Source organism: Impatiens glandulifera, chromosome 9 (assembly GCF_907164915.1).
Source record: "Impatiens glandulifera chromosome 9, dImpGla2.1, whole genome shotgun sequence".
Taxonomy (NCBI): domain Eukaryota; kingdom Viridiplantae; phylum Streptophyta; class Magnoliopsida; order Ericales; family Balsaminaceae; genus Impatiens; species Impatiens glandulifera.
This window is the reverse complement of record NC_061870.1, coordinates 14725925-14741441: the sequence shown is the minus strand read 5'-3', so window position 1 is coordinate 14741441 and position 15517 is coordinate 14725925. Positions and strand designations below refer to the sequence as shown.

At 33.8% G+C, this 15517-nt stretch overlaps 1 protein-coding gene across 1 annotated transcript; it reads left to right on the top strand.

Annotated features, from left to right (window-relative positions):
- The first annotated feature begins 4177 nt into the window (after window positions 1-4177).
- Window positions 4178-4660, top strand: LOC124915862 (agamous-like MADS-box protein AGL62). The gene has a single exon (XM_047456610.1). The coding sequence runs from the start codon at window positions 4178-4180 to the stop codon at window positions 4658-4660; it is 483 nt and encodes a 160-aa protein (XP_047312566.1).
- Window positions 4661-15517: the final 10857 nt, after the last annotated feature.

Below are 15517 nucleotides of genomic sequence, written 5' to 3'. Positions count from 1 at the left end.
TAAAGGTTATTTTTCAAATAAAACAAAAAGGAAGTTAGTAGTCTAATATTGTTTAATTAAGGTAAAATGATTTTATTTAATATAATTTCTTTTATTGTTCCTCAAATAAAAAAAATGGTGTTACAGGTTGGTTTTCAAATAAAACAAAAGGGGAATAGTAATCTAATGTCTTTTAAATAAGTGAAATGATTTTATTTAGTATAGTTTGAGAAGTATGCTATTTCATTTATATTTTTATTGTTATTCAAATAAAATATGGTATTAAAGGTTATTTTTCAAATAAAACAAAATAGGAAGTTAGTAATATAATGTTTTTTTATATAAGGTGAAATGATTTTATTTAATATAGTTGGAGAAGTATGATACTTCATTCACACTTTATTATAATTTAATATATGTGTTAGTTTGGTTAATGATAATTACTAAATATTGATAATAAATATTCAATGACAACAAATATTGAGAATTTATCAGGCAATAATACTTCTAATTCAACAATACATGCAACAACACCTTAAACAATTCTCAAAAGTACGATAAAAATTTCCAATTGTTCAAAAGAAGAATTATTATTTGGAATTATTTTTCAGATTGTAGACATCAATGGAGCTAAAAACTAAAAATAAAAATATTGTTATAAGTTGTTGGGAGGTGAATCAAAAAATATAACTCGTCACCTACATGATTACTTTAATTGTTGTATATAAGGACCAAAATGTTTGGGTTTAAGATAACAAGTTTTGACAAATACTTTGTCAAAAAATGGTAAAAAATGTATTGTAAACTACATATTTGATCAGGATGGTGTTAGAAGAGAATTGGAAAACATGATTATCATGTATGAATAACCTCTTTCCATAGTAGATCATTTAGGATTTATAAAATTATTGGGTCTTCAATAACCACTATTTAAGGTTCTAATGACAAATACAATAAGATGTGACAAATTAAAAGTTTGTGAAATAATGTCTATGATTGTCATTGATGACAATGACAGTAGAGTTATGGACAACTATCAAAAAAACAAATATGCATGATTGTTACAGAACACTTTATTGACCATAGTTGGACATTGCAAAATTGAATATTGAATTAATGTTTTAATTTTTATTTATAATTATTTATTTATTTGGGCGGTTCTAATTCATTTCTCATTTAAGCCTACTTTATTTTATTTTTAGGTTCATTTATGTGTCATGTCTACGTACTAATTAAAGAAAATCTTTCTCAAGTTTTGTTAAATTATCGGATGGATTGAAATATTGACACAAAGTTATCCACTCCAACTTTAGATAATTGTTCACCAAGTGACGCTTTAATAAAAGACATAATAGAGAAGCTACAGAGAAACACATTAATATTGTCAAGTATGCTCCTTCATATGTGTGTTTGTGCCCACATACTAAACTTGATTGTGAAAGATGGACTTGATATAATTATATATGGAATTGAAAAGATACGAGATAGTGTATCCTATAAGACTGCAACTCCGAAAAGAGAAGAAAATTTTGAGGAAATTTTTAGACAATATCGTATATATTATACTAAAATGTTTGTTCTTAATTGTCCTACAAGATGGAATTCAATATTTTTAATGTTTGAGACAGCCTTAGTATATAAGGATGTGTTTTTTTTTAGAGCAAAGGGAATTCACAATATAAAAGTATACCATCTAATGAAGAATGAGAATTCACCAATAAAATTTGTAAGAACTTCAAGTCATTTTATAAGGTGACTCTATTATTTTTTGGCACAAAATAACCAACAGCTAACATATTTTTTCCAAAAATATGTAATATATATATGAAATTGTCTTCATGGATCAATTCTTCTAATTGGGTTATTAGTCAAATGGTGGCTAATATGAGTGTGAATTTAAAAAATTATTGGGATATATATATATATATATATGTTTTACTGGGAGTGACAAATGATTTAGACTCAAGATATAAATTGGATTTATTAGAGTTCTACTTTCCTAAGATATATGAAGATTCTTTTTATTTTTTTATCAAAGATTAAAGAAGTTCGTCATTTATGTTATAACTTGTTGGAAGAATATCGTCACAAGTCTAATTCTGATAAACGATGTGATGAGGGTAGTTCTTGTTCGAATTCAGCAAATTCTAACATGACAACAATTTAAGTGATCTCCAAAAGTTTATGTAAAAAAATATCAATAATTGTGTTGGAATTAAGCTATGTCTATTAATAAATGGAAATAAGATTGTGAATAAATAAAATCAAATAAAATTCACACAAATTAAAACGTGAATTAACGGTGAATTTAATCCAAATTATAATTAAATATTAATTATTTAATTAATATTTAATGCCTAATTAGAAAATTAAAGTATAATGTTATGATAAACATTTAACTTTAATTGCCTATCAATTGACTAACGTTTAGACTCCTCAATTTGCTATCATTGAATGTCTAACATTGTATTTCAACAAATTAACGTATAGGCAACGATGTTAATTAGTTATGGACTAATTAACAAATGAATGAGCAATATTTATTGCTAATAAACGTTTGGATGGTTTTATTTGAAGGTTTAATTCTCAGCAATATATACCCATTCATTATTCATTTCACATTATTCAATCATCTTATATTTTTTTTCACTCTAGAATTCCAAAAGCCATCTTCTTGTTTAGTGAGTGTTTTTCGAGTTCTTTGCTCGATATTTACGTTGAAATCGATATTTCTGTTGAAACCTGGTGATAGTTCAGGCACGATGATCAAGTTCGACAAGTAGTGATTTCAGTGTAGAATCACTACTGGATCGTTGTACCCTGGGAGACAGCCATCTACGATAAGTTCTAGCATAAACGGGAGACGATCGAACTGTTTTAAGGGAATTTTGTTTAAGACAAGATTTTATCTGGTGATTTCATTCTTTGTAATATTGTATTTATTTAATTTGTTTGTAACATCATTTATATATATATTTCTGTTATTTTTCAAGACAAGATTTCTAACAAATTGTACATGTCAAGAGTGAATTGGATGTTTTTTTGGAAAGAGATACTATAGATTGTGGTGAATATTTTGATATATTGATATGATGGAAGATGAAAGTTTGGAAGTATTCACTTCTTCAAATTATTTCTAAAGATATTTTAGCAATTCAAGTATCCACCATAGTGTAAACCAGGGCTTTGTCCTTATGCAAAATACCATATTTCGACAATGATAGATTTGTTTGTAATTGCCAAACTTAGATTGAGACTTGAAGGTACAAATAAGGGAGTGATTTTATAGTGTTTTGTTAGAAAGAGATCATTTTGTGTTGAAAGAGAGAGGAATACGGGAAATTGGAGCAAACAACAATACTAAGAACACACTAGGGTTCGTCCTTAAGAACATGCCGTTTTTTGACAACTAGAGCTTCGCTTTTCTTCTCTTAGCGAACATTGAATCGGGGCTCCAAGGTACAAACAGGGGAGTGATTTCTTAGTGTTTTAGTTCTAAAGAGCTCCTTTGGCGTTAAAAGGGAGAGGAATATTGGGATTAGAATAATTTTCTAAAGATGAAATTGCAAAGAGCGGGAAACCCTTTTTCCGGAAAAAAAATATTTGTTTTCTCTCTATTTGACGTGACGTGACATGTCACGTTGAATTCGTTGCCTTTCATTTTTTTAAGTGGTTTCCTTAATCATTTCTCATATATTAATAATTGATTAAGAATACATGATGTTGATCTCCATAATCAATTTAAGAGCCTATATATATATATAAATAATTATCTCATCGAATTTTGTGGAAAAAAAATAAAACAAAGATAATTGTTTATATTATTATCAGAATTTAACAACTAATTAAAATAAAATATGAAAATATTTTTTTTAAATAACACTTTAATTATTTAATTATTTAAAATTTTCTATTAATGTATAGTCAAATTAGGAAATTTAAATATTTTTATTTTATAATATATAATAAAAAAAATTAATTCATGAATTTAGAAAGATATCTAGATATTAATTAATTAGATTTCTTTCTATGAATATTCATAGTGTTCCTATGAGAATTTTGTTTACTTAAATCTATAAATAGACTCCTCTAATTTAAGAAAATTAAACATTTTATCTATTCATTACATATTATATCTCCTGTGTTTTATCTTTATCTAATCATGGTCAAAACAAACAAAGGGCGTCAAAGAATCACCATGGCCAAAATGAAGAATGAGAGTAATCTTAAGGTGACCTTCTGCAAAAGAAAAAGTGGGCTTTTCAAGAAATTCAGCGAGCTTATCACACTATGTGGGGCTGAAGTTTTACTTCTAGTATTTTCACCAACAAACAGAGTGTTCTCCTACGGTCATCCCAGTGTAGATGAAATAGTTGGGCGATTGTTTGGTTCATCCTCTCCGACGGGGATTTCCTGTGAAACTCAACAAATGATTGAATCTTATCGGTCATCAAGCATGAGGGAACTAAATGCTAATGTGATGCAGGTTGAGGAGTTGATGGAGGTTGAGGAGCAGCATGGGAAGCAGATAAATCATGACAAGAAAGTTGGGCAGGATCAAAGATGGTGGGAGAGATCGAATAAAGAAATGAGATATCAACAACTTGAACATCTCAAGATGTCTCTATTGAATTTAAATGCCATTGTGACCCAAAAGATGTTGGAGTTTTCTAACCCGTAAACTCAAACTTGTTTACGGGAAATAATTATTATTGTGATAAGTTATTGATAAATTTATCTTGTTGTTTTAATTTTTTATAATTTCAATTGTAATTGTTTTGATTGATGTTTGTGTTATGAATTTTATTTTAATTTATTTATGTGTTTGTAACCATATTTTTTGTATTTTAATATTTTTTTGTTTTTATACTATTATCGATTATGTTTTATGTGATTCGATGAGAAAAAAATATTGAGAAAAAAATAAAACGATAATGTTACATCTTTATCGTAAAATAAATAATCGAATATCTCATCTTCATTCTAGTTAAAGATCTCATCTTTCATGGATCTCCAACCATAGAATACACTTTAATGTTAAATTCAAAATTTTATAAAGTATATCATAATATATAAAAATATCTTAATTTAAAATATAATTTTATATTTTAATAAATAAAAATCTTATTTTAATTTCCTATCTTTATTATCATCAATTTTGAATTAAAATTTGCTACAAATTAATAATTAATTAATTTTCATGATAATTGATTAGATAATTATTAACTGTAGTTAATAGAGAAATACATGTTTATGTGTGAACTGAGTAGGCCTGATGATATCGTTGGTTAGATTCCCTCTCCCTTGAATAAAGTAAGAAAGGGCTACCAAGAAGCAATAGAGATGGCTTGATTATAAAGATGATAGTTTTATTTCCCTCATTAATTTTTAAAAGTAATTTTCTATTTTTTCGTAAAGTAATTATTCAACCATACATATTTTATTCTCCCTCATTTGGTCTCAGTATCTTTATAAATATTTAAGAAGATAATATACAAAATATTGTAAATCATTTTTTAGTTAACTTTTAATTATATACTATATTATTTCATATATAAATAATATATATTCTTTTAAAACATAACATCATAATTAAACTATTTAATTATATTATTTATTTCATAAATAAATACTATTATTTTAAAACCTTAATTCAAAAATTAAATCTTTTTAATTATGTATATATTATTTAATTTTATAAATCAATATTATATTAATTAATATTTATATCTATTAATAATTAATAATTAACGATTAACAATCATTTTTTAGATATAATTTATCCGAAAATCTAAGTCTCGCTTCTTTTTAGAAAGTGTTATCACTCTAATCTATGGGCCATAAGATAAGGAAAGGCTTGTGTTGCATACTCGTCATGTCTGGCTTGTTTAGAATGTAGGAACCCAGCTTTCTTAGGAATGAGCGCTGACGCGTAAGGAAGTGAGAGAGAAGTCAACCTTCTTTGCCAAGGGACTGAACTATCTGCTACTGAACTAGCGGATATTTTTATTATACCATAATATAATGGTTTATCTGATACTGAATTAGCGGATATTTTTATTATACCATAATATAATGGAATTCATTTAAGTAGTGAGTGCCATTACGCTTTGTTCCGTTCCTTTTTATACTTAATTCGACAAACAATAATCAATCAAATCCTTCTTTGGTACGAGAAAGGTCTCAAAGAGAGGCGTAAAGCTACAGAAGAGGGAATGGGCACAGCCCCAGACGCAGCGCGCGTTTCTGACCCTCAAAAGTATGCGGCTATACGGCTTTCGCGCAATCCCTTGCTTGTTTGAAGTAGGATGTGGTCACTCCTTCCTTTTTCTTATGCCGTGGCGCTGACTGAATCTAATCCATAAACCCGGAAACTCAACTTGTTCCCTTTCGTCAAGTAGGTAAAGTAGGTATACGAACAACTTTAGCTTTGAGCAATAGCGAAGCCTAGAGAGGCGCAAGACAGAATCGAAGAGCTTAGTTAGTTTTAAATGAATTGTTCAGGAAAGGAACAAAGAAGGAATTGTGCGCCCTCCACCCCATCTTACTAATAATAATAATGATGGGCTGCCAGCAAGCATCTTTGTAGTTGTTGGAGAGTAGTTGGCTCTTCGAGACAAAAGAACTCTACGGAATGGTGTTAATTCCCATGTTCTTTCTTTGGTTAGTCTATGATTTATGAGTTGGACTGGGCCTCCATATGTTTGTCCTTGTGTGATTTCTGAGCTAGGAGCGCTTAGAATTAAAGTTCTGAGAACCTTGCACCAGAACGAGGCTGACTCATACTCTGACTTCGGGATAGCTGCTTTAAGCCCTCCCTTTTTTTAGGACTCCTAGTTCCAACTTCAATCTTGGAGAAATTCAATCTTGGGGATCAAGCTAAACCTCGGGGATTCAAACTTTTCGTTCTTTCATGCTTCTGAACGAACTAAACAGGCCAAAAATTCTATCAAATTTATTGTTGATTAAACGACACTATTCTTTAAACTCAAAAGCAAATTATCTTTGCAAAGATATCAGCGGAAAAGAGATAAACCTTGTCATAAAGCATATCGACCTGGACAAGACCCCTGGGCCTGATGGAAAAAACGGGTTTTTCTTCCATTTCTTCTTGCACCGCCCCCCTTAACTAAAGGAGAGAAAGATGGGGCAAGAGGAAAGCACCATGTCGAAGGAACTCGGAAAAATGACCCCGTAACTTCGGGAGAAGGGATACGCTCTCTTTGATTGGTTTTTCTAAAATTCATACCTTAAGTTCGTTAGGGAGATTGGCCGAAAATGCGAAGGTGACAAAGGGTTCTCAATCTTTTGAATAAAAGTGTGGAATGTGGAGTTTAGTTCCTTATGCATTCCTTTCTCCAACGTTTTTGCTCGCGGGTTGGCCCAATTTATTCTTATCTATATTCCTCAACTTGTAATTGATCTTCATTATGAAGAAAGTCAGAAGCAGCTATAAGATCAAGGAATTGTGGTCAAAGCCTCTTGATTAATCACGGTGGATTGACATCGGCTGGACCAGTTCCGGTCCCTCATCTCCCCGACAACGTCAGCAGTTCCACAGCTACCTTGAATCAATCAATGAATGAAAAGGAACCATTATACCTCCGTCTATTGCGTGCTAAGCTATGACAAAGAGTAGGGGAATGTTCTATCTATTCGCATATCAATCATTCATTCCATCTTCTCGTTATAAAGTGACCGTTTACACACCTTCTCGGGGTTATTAGTTGGGTTGAAGCGCTTGTCTTATGTATGCTGCCTTATTACGGTCTAGGTCAGTGATATTGGGGTGCCAATCTCTGTGTTTGAGACTGACTGCAATGTTTTTGCTATCGACTGAACTAACTCGCCAGTGCTATCTCTTCCCGCTAAAGCTTTCCCAGCCAATTAACTAAATCTAATATCCTGTCCTAGACGGTTCCTACTTTGAGCCGACGCCCTTCCATCACTATCCGGATCATGCCTGAATTCATTCGTTGAACCTTGGGGATAATCATTAGCATTGAAGTCAATCACCACACACGTTGGGCCTTCTTGATGGCAGAGAAAGGAAGCTATCCGAGAAAGCTTTAGGGAAACGACTCAAGTGATAGGTGAATTGCTCAGGAGAAGTCTAGCTAAACGGAAGGTTCGATGTAATTGACTTGTGAAAGGGGATTCATATTACTGTTTAGCTGACTAAACTCATCGGTTAGCGGGTGTAGGTCAAGCGAGGAAAGAAACAAGAGAAGAGCTACTACCAACCAGACGAAAGAAATAAGAACTGAACTGTCATCAGAAAATGACACTGACTGACTGAAGTACCAAACACAGGAAGGGGCGGCATTCTTTGGAGCGGATGTTTGCCTCCCAATCTCGGGCTCGAATTATGCTCGCCCGAGCTATTGACTTATGTAAGAAAACCTTAAAATAAATCCAGAAATCATGCTTTGGATGGCAGCAAAGCTCCATAAAGTACCAATAGACAACAAGATAAATGAATAACCTGAGAGCACTAGGTATTCCACATTAGTAGGAATAGTTGCTTAAACTAAATCGAGTCGCTGACCAATCAACTAATTCCATTGTAGTCTGATTTTGCTCATCCAGAAAGTCAAGGATCTCCAAGACGCTCGACCACATGAAGAGGATCTGAAGCTCACACCGGACTCTTCCTTGTTCCAAGCACTCACTCTCTTTTTGAAGGTGGCGATGGCACCAAGGAAGTCACAGGAATTCTCTATCTTTCTCGTATACCGTACGTATATCTTCGCCGTATGAATTAGTGATTCACTTTCTTTTCTGTTACGGGGGAACAAATGAACTGATTACAGACTCTGGCTTTCAGTAAGGCTTGAAATTCAATTCCGTGGGTTGACTAGTTGGAAGGATTGCTTTATGCTGTCTGTCTTTTCCTTCTCTCGACGTTAGGCTCAAGTCACACTTTTGGCTTTCTACAAGGCTATGGGAAAAGGCAAGGATCACATTCGATTAGTACTTGCACTTACTCGAATTTTGAAGTTATGACTGACCGGCCAGAAGGAATCAACTAATGTGCTTAACACAGTCTCCGTACTTGATCTTCCATAGGCCTTTAACCTGTAAATGTAAAACAAATAGCCGGTCCTTTGATGAAAGGGAAAAGGCGAATTATCTTGCTACTCCTGGATCTCCGAATAGCCTCACCGGAAACTGGTAGACTCCTGTGGCAGGTTTATGACCCCCACATAATTTTAAGAAAAAGAAATAATTTCATCATCCTCTTGCACGCATAAATGCATTAGAGGGGCTTGTAGCCGATGTACTCTCTTCGCTCGATAAAGAAAGACCGGGACCGGCGATAGTCGTGAACTCCATCTTCTAGGCATGGTACGTATGATTGGTCTGGCATTCCACACCCCCGATCAAAGAACAGAATTAGTGATTTAAATTTACTTCTTTCCATCCATCGGTGGACTCGGTCCCACCGATCGGGAAGATCCAAAGAACCCATCCATTTCAAAAGCAGAGAAAATCAAAGAAACGGAACCCAAAGAGAGAAGAAAAGCTTACCGAGGAGCTCAAGAATGAGGCTCCAATCGACGGAATTCCAGAGGTAAGACGACGACGAGATTCCTCCGAGAATCGGGTGACGGGTTCGAGAGTTTGGTTCGACTGAGACTAATGTCACATCGGGTTCAGATGGGGATGCGGATTTGGACCTTCTAATGAAAGTGTCGCCATGTGGTGTATTGTGTATATGAATGTAGATGCTCAGATGCACCCTTTTCTGCTCTGCATTTATGGATGAATGGTTACTATATGGTTATATATGGTTAGAGTGGACACAAAAGACAAGGGGGCTAGTTGGGCCTTATTAGATCTGGTCCGGTACTATTAGCCTATTTCTAACTCTTCTTTTCTCCATCTGCCTAAACTCTTAGTTTGTGTCCTCGTAGGACTCAATTATAATTGTTATAAGTTTTACCATATTAATCTTAATTTTCTCCTAGCAAAGCACTGTTACTCTTAAAAATCATTGGATTAAATTATCTTAAATAATTATTCAATTCAAAATTAGTATTGCACGTTAAATTAAATGACACAATTTTTTCAAGGGGATGGTCGGACAATAAAAAATTTGATACTTCTCAAGAGGAATTTCAATCAAGACGACACACGCAAATGTTTGGTCGTATGAGGATCATAAATGTGCTTCATTTTTCCTTTGTAAGATTAAATATCTACTTTATGATGTTATTTTTAAATTTACTCTATTAAGTTTTTAGATTTGATTTTGATTATGATTTGTGAAGTTTATTGTGAATTCTTCTTTATTTTTTCTTATTTTAGGTTTAAACTTTTAATAATTAAATATCAACTTCTTACTAAGAAAGTTTTAAAATTATTATTGGATTTCTCAAATGATATTATTTGAGTTAATGAAGATTAAATCTAAGTTGATGTCTATTATTTTGAATGTCATCTCTAGTTATGATAAATTATAAAACTTTTACTATTGTTTTTTATTTATTTAGTAAGCTTGTTTCATTATAATCCAATCTTGCATATGAAAAATGATGTCAAATTTCATTTATTTTGAGACATTTTATGTTTTTATAATATTTAATTAAAGATTTGAAACTATCTTATTTGGTATGGATTATAAAAAACATTTTTTTTAATTAAATTAGCATATTAGAGTATTTTTTATATATAAATATAAAAATAAATAAATACAATTTATATTTAATTCACTTTTACATTTTTTTAATTAAATACTAATAAAATAATTGAATTTATTATAATAAAAAAACAATATTATTGAATAATATTAAGTTCACAGTTTAAAAAAATATAATTAATATTTAGTTTGTACTGGTGAAAAAGGGGTCAAAACCGAGAGTAAAAACTCTCGGTTTTGACCCTATAACTTTCGGTATAAAACACATTACCGAAGGTTTTGGTTACTCTCGCCATCCCTCGGTATTGACTCTCTCGTTAAAAACAATTGGGCATTTACCGAGAGATATCGTAGAGTTTTCGGTTTAGATACCCTAGAGTAAAACCGAAAGGTAATTGAAGAACTTTCGGTTTTTCTCTTTGTGGAAAAACCGAGGGTTTTACAAATAACTCTCGGTTTTCTTCAAATGGGAGAAAACCGAGAGTTATTAGAAAACTCTCGGTTTTCTTCAAATGGAGAAAACCGAAAGTTATTTGAAAACTCTCGGTTTTCTCCATTTGAAGAAAACCGAGAGTTATTTGTAAAACCCTCGGTTTTTCCACATAGGGAAAAACCGAAAGTTTTCATATAACTCTCGGTTTTACTCTTTGGGTAAAAACCGAGGGTTTGTCATATAACTCTCGGTTTTCTCTTTAGGTAAAAACCGAGAGATTTCAATATCACTTTCGGTTTTTTCCCGTAATTTTTTTAAAATTTTCAGATTATTTTGCTCGCAACCAAAACCTTGCAACCAAAACCTGTTCAGCCAAACCAAACAATCAATGATAAAAGAAATGCCACATTCATTAAACGATCACATTAATTGATCATTATCATTACAAAATTCGAAACCAAACTAATAATCCGAAAAATCTGTTATAAATTCAAATTGACACAACTACTAATTAAAACATGTTTTGAATCGAAACAACCTTAGCTTGTGGGGGGAGGAGGTGGTTGTTGCCTCATATACAATTTGATTCTCTCAATTCTTGTGTTCATCTCTAACTTCTCCCTCTCCATTCTTGTCACAATTTCTTCCTTTTCCGCTTCCATTTCTTCCATTCTGCGCCTTCTTTCTTCATCCCTCTTCTTCAGTTCCTCCAACTTGAGCTTCATTATTTGATTCTCTTTTAACAATCGCTCATTGTTTCGCTGTGAACTGTTTCCACTTCGACGATCCTCCCGAAAGTGTGTGGACCGGACGCCTGATCCCATTCCGAACACTACCCCGTGTTTTTGTTGTCCGAACACCCTCTCCATCAATTCAAAATCCGATATTCCCGGTTCGTTACTAACAAACTCCTCCATCTGAACCTGCACAATTCAAATAAAATATCATTTCTATAATAAAAAACTAGGCATATTCAATTACTTACAATTTTCTCTTGCACGTGTTCGTTCGGGACGGGTGTTGGGTTTTCTTTTGTCGGTTTTGGGGTACGGGTCCTCTTGAATACTTCAATTACAGACGCTGCCCGTCCCATTTCAATCGCATGTTGAAATAAATGATTTATATAATTAATAACAATCTTTAGATTAAGTTATTACAAATAATGTACTTACCAACTCGTCTTCAATTTGTGCAAACGGTCTACTTCCCGTTCGATGCGGGAATTTCAACTTCTTCTTGTTCTTCATATTTGTAAAACTGTTTCTCTGTATTTGAAATAAAAAATGAATTTAGATTAATTAATATCAACTTTTATTTGAATTATGAAACCATACCTTAAATGTTTCTGTGAAGAAATGGTTGCGACACACAAACTCCCAATCATCTCGATCGTAGTCCGGTGGAGGATTAGCCAGTACCGCCGTCTCGTCTCCTTTGTGGACGCGGATATATGTTTTGTTCAAATCCGACCGCCATCTATCCCATATCTGATTGGCGTGTCCCAATTCGGTCTTTCGAAAAGACTCAATATCACCATTAGTAGCTTCGAACGGATCCTGAAAAAATAACATCCAAATGTTAAAAATAATTATTTAATGACGTAATGTATAATCAAGTAATAAGTATTACCTTGATAGCAGTCCACAGTGAATCCAATTGGTCTGCACTTAAAGCCTTCCACTTTAGAAGACGGTGTGAGACGGCTGCGGGGTCCCGGATAATCGACCCCACATGTCTAGACCACTGTGTTCTTTCCACGTCTGTACCGCCTGGCCTCCCATCCTTCTCCCCAAACGTAAGAGGAATCCTTGTCCCCGCTACCCTCTTAGACAACACAATATTCTTGTTCTTCCCCCGTCTCTTGCGGGCAGAAGATTCTTCAAAATTATCAAAATCATAATTAGATATGTCAATCAATTTAAACACTAACTAATTTGTAAACGAGTTACATGTCGATGATGGGTCGGGAGTGGAACCGTGCTCCCCCTCGCCATCGCCATCCTCCTCCTCGATAGGCTCCTTGAGACCCTCGTCTGCAGCATCATCGCTATCCACCATATCAGCAAATGTGCTCTCTATAAACTCTTGGAGCTCACTAGCCTCAACATCCTCGTCTGTTGGGGGAGGCGCAGTAGCTATCGGGACCACAGCAACAGGTGGTTGGTCTCTAGAAGAAGATCCTCGGAGCTTTAAGGACTCGGATTGGGCAAGTAGGTTCTGGTATGGCTTTAACAATTTGCTGGGTGTCTTCCTCATACTCTTCCAAGTTTCTTTACGACCTTCAGACATTCTTAATGCATACCATTAATAAATGAGCGAATATTTGAAATGAAGTAGTAATAAGAACGAATATAAAGTAACCAATATAAATCTACCTAATTAATTAATCTGAACTATATGTTTATAAACCGCGGTTTTATTTTTGTCACAATCTTCCAACCGGGTCGGGCTGACATATCAGGGGCGTAGAATACTTGTTTCGCTTGACTCGCCAATATATACGGGTCTTGACTTTGAGTTTTCAAAATTCGGTTTACATTTACACTTACGAAGCCATATTTATCCACTTTCACTCCTAGTTCCCCCGAGTGTGTATCAAACCGCTTACACTTGAATAAAACAACTCGTTTGTGAGAATAGTATTGTACTTCGATTATATCCGTTAAAACTCCGTAGTATGACATTGTTTCATATCCGTTGTACCCCTCAACAACCACCCCATTATTTTCAGTGGTCAAACCTTCGTCGTGTTTTTCTGTACAGAATTTGAATCCGTTTACTTTACACCAAACATACATAGACGAGTACATACTTGGACCTTCTCCTAAGATCTTGAGGTCTCTTGATATGTCATTAATTTCTGCTAAATGGGCGACCTATATATGTATCCGAAATGAAGTTGTTAAAATTAATAAAAAGATTTTGGAAATATGGTTTATAATTTACTCACTCGATGCTTGAAATATGCGGCAAACGTTTCTCCACTGGACTCGTTGTTATAATCTCTGCAAATAGATCGAATATTAAATAGCACACTCTTTAATGATAATTAGTAACAGCAACATTGAATCTTACATGTAAAAATGTTCTGCTTTGGGACAATTTTTCAAAATGTAAGAATGAGCTATCACTCGATCGATATAATCCAAGTTGTATACTTTTCCGTTAGATAGGTCTTCCAATGATGCAAATATTGAAATGCCCGAGATTTCCGGTTGTGCATTTTCTTGCTCTTGTTCCTCCATATACCTGGCACATAAACTAATACTCTCATTAATAAGATAGCTCTCGCTTATAGAGGCTTCAGGGTGGTTATTATTCCGCAAATATCTTTTCATTGTACCCATGTAATGTTCAAACAGATACATCCATTGATACTGAACAGGTCCTCCAAGAAAAATCCTCAAATGACAAGTGAACCGGGAGATGCATCATGATGTCGAAGATTGACGGCGGAAAAATCATTTCAAATTTTCAAAGTGTCAATGTAATATCCATGTACAATTGTTCGAGGTCCTCTTGAATCAACTCTTTGAAGCACAACAACCGAAAGAAACGAGACAAATTTACTAACGCATCATACACATTCTCTGGAAGTAATCCACGAGTTGCTAAAGGAATAAGATATTCCAATAAAATGTGACAATCATGACTCTTTAATCCCGAAATCTTTTTCTCTTCCAAATTTACACAACCGCCGATATTTGAGCAAAAGCCATCGGGCAACTTGAGATCTTTCAAGAAGTTACAAAGACGTTTTTTATTTTCGGATGTCAAAGTGAAAGGCGCTTCTGGATAATGAACAACTCCTTCATCATTTATAGGATGTAACCATGATTTTATGCCTAAGAGTTCTAAGTCTTTACGGCTTTAGGATCATCCTTAGTCTTCTCTTTCACATTCATTATTGTTCCCAACACGCTATCACATATATTTTTCTCAATATGCATCACATCCAAATTATGTCTCAATAATAGTGATTTCCAATAAGGCAGACGGAAGAAAATGCTAAGTTTGTTCCAATTGTCTCCCCGCGTTTCATGATATATCTTGGTTCTCTTGCTCAGATCCGCACTAAAAATTATGTCTTCTAGGTCTCGTGCTTGCTCATAACATTCTTGCCCCGTTAACAATCTAGGGCGATCTCTATAATCAGTTCGACCATCAAACGACTCTTTATCCCTTCTGTATTTGTGCTTCGGTGGAAGGAAGCGTCTATGACCCAAGTAACATTGTTTGGAACCATGAACCAATCGAAGAGATACCGTGTCGTTGTTACAACAAGGACAAACAAATTTACCTTTCGTACTACAACCTGATAAATTTGCGTATGCGGGAAAGTCGTTAATTGTCCACAACAACGCCGCTCGCATGTTAAATTATTGCGAGGTGTGTGCATCAAACGTTTTCACACCTGTTTGCCACAGTTCATGCAACTCTTCGATCAATGGCTGGAGAAATAT